Source organism: Volvox carteri (assembly GCF_000143455.1).
Source record: "Volvox carteri f. nagariensis unplaced genomic scaffold VOLCAscaffold_7, whole genome shotgun sequence".
NCBI lineage: Eukaryota > Viridiplantae > Chlorophyta > Chlorophyceae > Chlamydomonadales > Volvocaceae > Volvox > Volvox carteri.
In genome coordinates, this window is record NW_003307550.1 from 1801119 (window position 1) to 1808108 (window position 6990).

The 6990-nt window shown below is 48.0% G+C and overlaps 2 protein-coding genes across 2 annotated transcripts; one reads left to right on the plus strand and one right to left on the minus strand.

Moving 5' to 3' along the window:
- The first annotated feature begins 39 nt into the window (after positions 1–39).
- On the plus strand, positions 40–2444 carry VOLCADRAFT_103577 (uncharacterized protein). The gene is made up of 5 exons (XM_002947627.1): positions 40–184; positions 302–337; positions 418–604; positions 885–1075; positions 1341–2444. The coding sequence occupies exons 1-5, from the start codon at positions 65–67 to the stop codon at positions 1611–1613; spliced, it is 807 nt and encodes a 268-aa protein (XP_002947673.1). The 5' UTR covers positions 40–64; the 3' UTR covers positions 1614–2444.
- A 1348-nt stretch (positions 2445–3792) lies between these two features.
- Positions 3793–5058, minus strand: VOLCADRAFT_88051 (uncharacterized protein; the record flags this gene model as incomplete). Its single annotated transcript, XM_002947753.1, has 4 exons — positions 3793–3855; positions 3999–4154; positions 4681–4752; positions 5008–5058. The coding sequence occupies 4 exons, from the start codon at positions 5056–5058 to the stop codon at positions 3793–3795; spliced, it is 342 nt and encodes a 113-aa protein (XP_002947799.1).
- Between the last annotated feature and the right edge of the window lie 1932 nt (positions 5059–6990).

Sequence of the window (6990 nt, forward strand, 5' to 3'; positions counted from 1 at the left end):
ACTGAGAGGTACAACACTGCACTGCTTAATGAAATTACAGTTCAAGGAGAGTGTCAAGCCCAAGATGGTACACATGGTGCCACCAAACTTCATCAATGGGCTTGAGGCAGCCTNTGAGGCGGTTGCCAACCCAAACCCCCGGAAGAGGAAGAACAGCTGGGATAGCCAAGAAGGAGATGGGGACGACGGTGAACGTGATGGCACCAAGGCTGCATCAGGAAGTGGGACTTCACAGGGTGTGCAGCGTGCCAAGAGGTACATCCTGGAGAAGTTGTACAAGTTCTTCGATCCAGTCCTGAAGGACTTCAATTCAGCATCCAAGATCTACTTGGAAGTGGTAAGTTAGGGGCAGGGTTGAATTATTCATATTTGAAAGACTGTCACTCAATACTCATGGGTGCTCATGCTTGATTACAGACCGAAAAGGAGATTGAGGACTTCATGGTTACGCTGGGTGGGCGAGACAGAACCGTGGCTGGCTTCCACTTGGACTCTGAAGCAACCGACCAGGACATACACGCACGTGTCCGGAAGTCCCTGGTTGAGAGATGGAACAACCGCAAGAAGTGGATTGGAAATCTACAGCAGCAGGCCAATGTGGAGGGCGAGTACTAAGAGTACTTTGGAAATTATATTTTGAAATTGTTTTGGGTTGGGGGGATTCAATGTCCTGCTACTGTGTATGCTGCAAATCCATTCTAGCCCTAATTTGTAAATGCAGAGATAAGAGGAGAGACGTAGTTATAGTTTGGGGTTATTGGATTTTCAAAACCCTAGTATTGAAACCTCAAATATGCATACCATGAAACATACATGCCTGCATACATCAAACATGCAGCTGAAGACCTTACTAACCATTACATATGTGCATGCCTTGCCAGCAGATGCTTTGAGATTCAACTCCTTTGGAGCTGACGAAGAGGAGTTTGAGAAGTACCAATCTTCACAGTCGCACCTGGAATACTTGCAGAAGAGCTTAGGGCCTCTAAACAATGAAGATGACAAGTTCGTCTTCATTGTCGAGGGCAAGGACAGTCCTGTGCTCTTAGCTGGCGGTGTGGTCTTTGGCAGTCTTGTAAGTTAATTAGGCTTGATGTTTCTTCACAAGAATGGCCATGTTGTCATCTGCAGCCGCCTCACAACATACAATTAATGTAAGCATGTGTGGCATACATTGCACCTACAATGCAGTGCAACCATGAACTGCTTGAAATTAATGTCTTTGCCTGCTGGATTATAGATTTTATGCTACTGCTAATAATATAATAATCATGTTTCTTTTCATACATGTCCACAACATTGAATAAGCACTGGTCGGTCCCTCCATATTCACCATGCAGGAAAACATCATGCACGCCACCGACAAGGTGTCCGTCTTCATTATGCACAGGGTGAACAACAGCAAGAAGACCTCCATGGTATTGCCCAGTGGTACCATTAAGGTTGGCAAGGAGCTAAAGAAGCACACGGTCGTAGAGCTTCCAGTGCAGAGCCTACTTGGCAGATTCAACAAGCAGCAGGTCAAGGAGTGGGCTTTCTCCCATGGCTGCACAAATGTTCTATGGAATGACTCCATGGTCCAGTACAAGGGCAAGCTGGCGTTGGTTGCTTAGACAGGTTCCTTGATGAGCAGGGATACAGAGAAAGTGGGCAGCTGCAGTCTAGGGCCATATATGTGGTTCAGTGGTGTGTAGTAGGTGTTCACTAGGAAAACAGGAAGCAGTGCAGTAGTAGTGTGGAACAGGTCACAGGTGAAGGTTGATGAAGAACATGTATGTATAATTGCATGCCAAGACAAGGTACTGATGTTGCTGTGATGATTTTGGTAGCAGCCTCCAGACTTGTAAAGAATAGAGACAATAGATGCCTGTACAGGTATAGGCCAGCTGGCTGTGCACTATACTGCACAATTCCACATGATGAGCAAGTGAGGTGACCAGGGCGACCCAGACTGTTGTGTATAATACATACTTATGGTTTAGGGTTTTAGGGTTTTAGGGTTTTAGGCAGGGTTTAGGGTTTTAGGGTTTTAGGGTTTCTAAGGTTTTAGGGTTTTAGGGTTTTTAAAATAGGCAGGCGGCTGGCAGAGGTTAAGGCCTGACTTCTGCTCCCAGTTGACCCAGTCGACCCGGGTTCAAATCCGCCTGCCGGCTCCTCGGGTGTTTGAGGAGTGATGAAATGGGAGGTGGCCCCCCATCTTATGGACGGTGTAGGACGTGATAATATCAACTTGCGAGCTGACCAGGAACTAAGTTGATGCGCCGTTGATCCGCTAGATTTGGTTGGATGCTGGTGGTGAGTTGCCGAACCCAACGAATACATTCTGAAGTCGGATGGGGTGACGGATTAGGGTGCCCCTCTAGCAGGGGAGAGCAGGGACTGCCCCGGGAAAGGGGGCCGCTGGCGAAGTTAACCACCCTGTAACAACATACATACTTATGTATATAATTCCTGACGAATGTGGTTTTGTGCCTACCCATGCAGTACAAGCTTCTATCCCCAATGATGGCAAATAGATGCTGATGGCATGAATTATGAAGTCAGACAGCTTTTCAAAAAAAAGGGAATGTGTGATTTAACAGTGGACAGGGATCATGTAAAAGCTCATAACATTTACAGCGTCTGAACCTCAAAACAGCAATTAAAATCCTTAAACAGCAGTTCAGCAAATTATCTAATGGCAACAGCCAGTAACATGATGGAACTTCCTTTCAGCATGTCCCTGCTCGTAACAGCTTTCAAGGCCTGTTAGCAACTACAGCCCTTGGCACCGCTTAACAGCTTAAGTGAATTGAACGATTGCTAACAATTACCTTCCCAAAACCCTAACAGCCGTCAAAAATTCTTTCTCAGCATCTGGGTGACCCAACCAGAATGTAACATCCTGTCAACAATATCCTGTTGTGGCAGAAAGCGCTCTGTTACAGGTCCTTACAGCTGCTAACAGTCCCTAGAATCAGACAACTGTTAACAGTGTGGGCTCCAGGTACATGTCAGTCACAGGGCCTAACAGGACCAAACAGCCTCTAACCCAGTGTCTAACTGGCTGTTATGCCACGTTGACAACTATCGTCAGCAGCTGATAATGAGCCCGGCTGACAGCCCCGCCTAAGAAGTTAGCCGCTGTTAGACCCCCTATGAGTTGGTAGGGCCTTGGTCCACCGCAGCTAGCCTAGCTAGGCCTATAGGCCACTGTTGCTGCTGTTGTTGTTGCTGCTGTTGCTCCTCGAGCTGATCCTCCTGCTTGTGATAATGATTTGGAAGATGGGGGGTCGCTGATATCCGAGAGCTATAACCAGACAATGGACTGCTGCGGTCCGCGCGCCAGCGAGGCAAGGGCAACATCACCATCCCGAGCATCAGCAGCGGCTGCGACAGTGAACTCAGCCCGAGGAGCAGTCGGTAGCTGCAAACAACGGCCGCGTCCGCCTTCCTGTCCTGTCCTATCCAGTTCGGACTGCACCAGCTGCTGTTTGCATTGAAGCTGCTGAACTTGCTGCAGGACAGGCGGGTTGACCACGGCGCATGTGTGTTTGGGAACTTATGTGGAATGGAAAGGCAAGCAGGTTGCAGCGGCGGCACAATACAGCGCGCATACCATGCACGGTTGACAAGCTACAAGCCTGGTGCGGGGCCTGGTGGGTAGATGGGTAGGCCCAAACTAATTGCCGCAGACAGCCCTGAATAAATTATCCATATGGCATGAGGAAAAGTTACTATGCGCCTGTTGCTAGCATAAGATGAATTGTTAATTTGTTGCTTCCCTCTACAGGCGCTCGCAGCTACCCAAGCCTACAAAGCAAGCACCAAAATTAGTGCAGGATAACCCAAGATTCCTGGGGCGGTTTTCAGGCGCTACACATGAAACAGGCACGAAGCGTGGCTGCGGGCTAAACGACTGTATGACCATACGCAATACCGGCCCCTCCTTTGTCTGCAGCTTCCCAGCTATGTATGTCGAGCTTGTCTCACTCATCCGCCCCCTTTTCACTACTGACCAGGATCAACGCCAGCTCCTTGATTGCCTCCGCAGCCGCGGGCCGTCGGTCCGGATCCGTCTCCCAGCACGCTACCAGCAGACGACACAGCTTGAGTGGGCAGCGCTCCGAGACCAGGAGTTCATCCAGGGAAGGGCGCATACCGTTGAACGCTACCTGTATATGCAGACACATACTATGTGTATTTTTTCGGGCATTGAATGGGCGACATGTTCTGGAAATTAGGTGAATGGCATATAGGCCATCTGGCTCTCTACCTATTCTACGAAACTTAAAGGCTTAGGCATAAAGAGGAGCACACTCGTGGAACGGACCTATCTTAGGATCCCACTTATCCGCTTCGTCTGTATTTTTTCGGGCATTGTATAGGCGAGATATTCGGGAAAATAGGTGAAAGGTATATAGGCCAGTTAGGTGTACACGTATTATACGAGAAATAAAGGCCCAGACCTAAAGAGGGACATATGTACATGTTTGCCTAATAGAGGACCCTGTATATATGTAGAATACCTGACCTTCTTTATGCTATGCGGTATACTTCCAAGCTATACAGATATGTGTACACGTGATGTTGTAAACAACAGTGCCTATACAGGTGCGTGTGTACATGAGCGCCTATTACAAGACCGCTATAGGCATCACGTAATATGCAATGCCCTTTACATGACAGCCTATACCTGACCTTGTTTAGGCCGTGGTGTATACTTGCCAGGTATATGCATGCGTCTACACGTAATGTTGTAAACAACAGTGCCTACACAGGTGCGTGTGTACATGAGCGCCTATTACAAGACCGCATAACGTAATATGTGATGCCCTTTACATGACAGCCTATACCTGATCTTGTTTAGGCTATGTGGTGAACATGACTGGTATACAGATGTGTCTACATGTGATGTTGTAAACAACAGTGCCTATACAGGTGCGTGTGTACACGAATGCCTATTACAAGACTGCTATAGGCATCACATAATAGGCCTTCATGTTTACATGACAGCCTATACCTGACCTTGTTTAGGCTATGCTGTATACTTGCCAGGATGTTGTTTACATGTGTCATTTGTGTACAGAAATATATGGGATGCATAGAAGCTCAGGGGATTACAATTTTCACATATTCTTCATACGTTACTATCACACATCACACAAGGAATCTCAGCTCTCAGCCCACAATCCCTCAGTCTGCTTTACTAAATGAATAATCCACATGTTATCTGGCCTATTAATGCTGCAACTCCAAAACACAACCAAAACACTTAACAGAATAAATTCTCCGACACTATCAGCACAACACAAACAGTCATTTCCTACTCCCATGAGCCCCAATTGATCAATCCTCCTCTACCCGGTCGTTATTATCTAGGACGTCTTTGCTACGCCTCGTCTGATGAAACTTCATCTGTGTCATCATCTTTTGACCACACGCAACCAGACTCCCATTGCTCCCATTCCTCGATGGCCATAAGCTTGTCCAATAGTGCCCGTGCTTCTGATGGGCGCAAGCTTCGCTTTTCACTCTCTTGAGACTGCTGCCTGACTTCTTCAGCAATATCCTCCAACACGACTGGCAAAAGGCCATGGGGTGGGCTGCCGATGAGCTCGTTGAGCACAAATTGTGCTGTGGGAACTGCATTGTCCATGGACTCTTCCACATCATCCATGCTTCTGCTGGAGGAACCACGTGTACGTTTGACTTTAACTTGGGAGATCCGAACAATGCACACTCTCTCGATAATGGACTCAAACGGGATACACCCATAAGCTGCTGCTGGTTTTCCAGTCACCCTGGAAGTGGAGGTTGTGTGGACAATCAATGGTTAGTGTTAGTGCAAGAGAGGGAGGTATACAACTGAAATTACGACTGTGTGTAAACTACTTTTATTACCTCTGCCATCGCAGCGGACGGAGATTCAGTTCACGGTTCCATTCATCTTCTGGAGCATCAAACCACTTAACATACACCACATCTGCTACCTTGTCTTTGTAGAGCACGCTGAGCAGTAGCTGCACCTGCACACAAGGGCCATGCACATATGAGCAAACTCCAGAGAACTGAAGTACATACACACAACGAATGGAAACCAAACCTCCATTTGCCTACCCGTCCGTACCACACACCATAGCCCCCTGGGGTGTCGTTGTTCAGGATTGAAATGTCGCACACTGGGCATGCCTGGGTCTTGAAAAGGGACTTAGCCAGGCCGCCACCACGGATGTAAGTGACGGTGTGAAGTGGGGCGTAGTAAAGACATCCCATACGCCTGATGACAACCTACAAGTGTGAAGTTCACATGCATAGCATAGTCAACAACTAGCTTAATTATCACTGCTAAACCTGCTAGTACTGTATCATTAACCTATGTAACCAGCGAGCCTACCTTGGCATGATCCAGATCCTGTGCAGACACCCCCCAGGCAGCCACCAGCTGCTCTGTAAGGCACTGCTGCAGGTACTTTGCACCCTCCATGCCCCAGGCTGCTTCATCTGTTTGCAAAAAAATGCAAGACATGCATACAGTGTGATGCCATTGGGTCAACATTTTGGGAAAATACAAGCTTGCATACACTGACCTTGCAGATTCTTAACCTTTTCCATGGCCTGTATCCAAGGAAGGCTGAGACCTGACCGGCCGATGGCATGTTTCTTGTCCCTTAGTACCTGTGCTCTCTGGTACACAGGTACGTTGATACGTGCAACGTGGGTTAGGCGTGTAGCGGCATATAAAATCTTAGATGGTTACAGCAACATCTGCAGCACATACATAGCTTCAAGCACACATACCAGGCGCGAAGCTTAAAGGCTAGCTTGGATGAATCACAGCTATAGTGGGAGGCTGGGCACGAGCTGCATTGCTGCTCTGAGGATGATGCAGCTGCAGCTACAGCAGGTTGCTCTTGTCTGCATTAGCCCAACTCTGCATGTGCTAGCTCCTCCTGCTTGGAAGGAGTCTTATCTGCAGCTGCCTCTGCTTGCTGCTGCTCAGAAGCACTG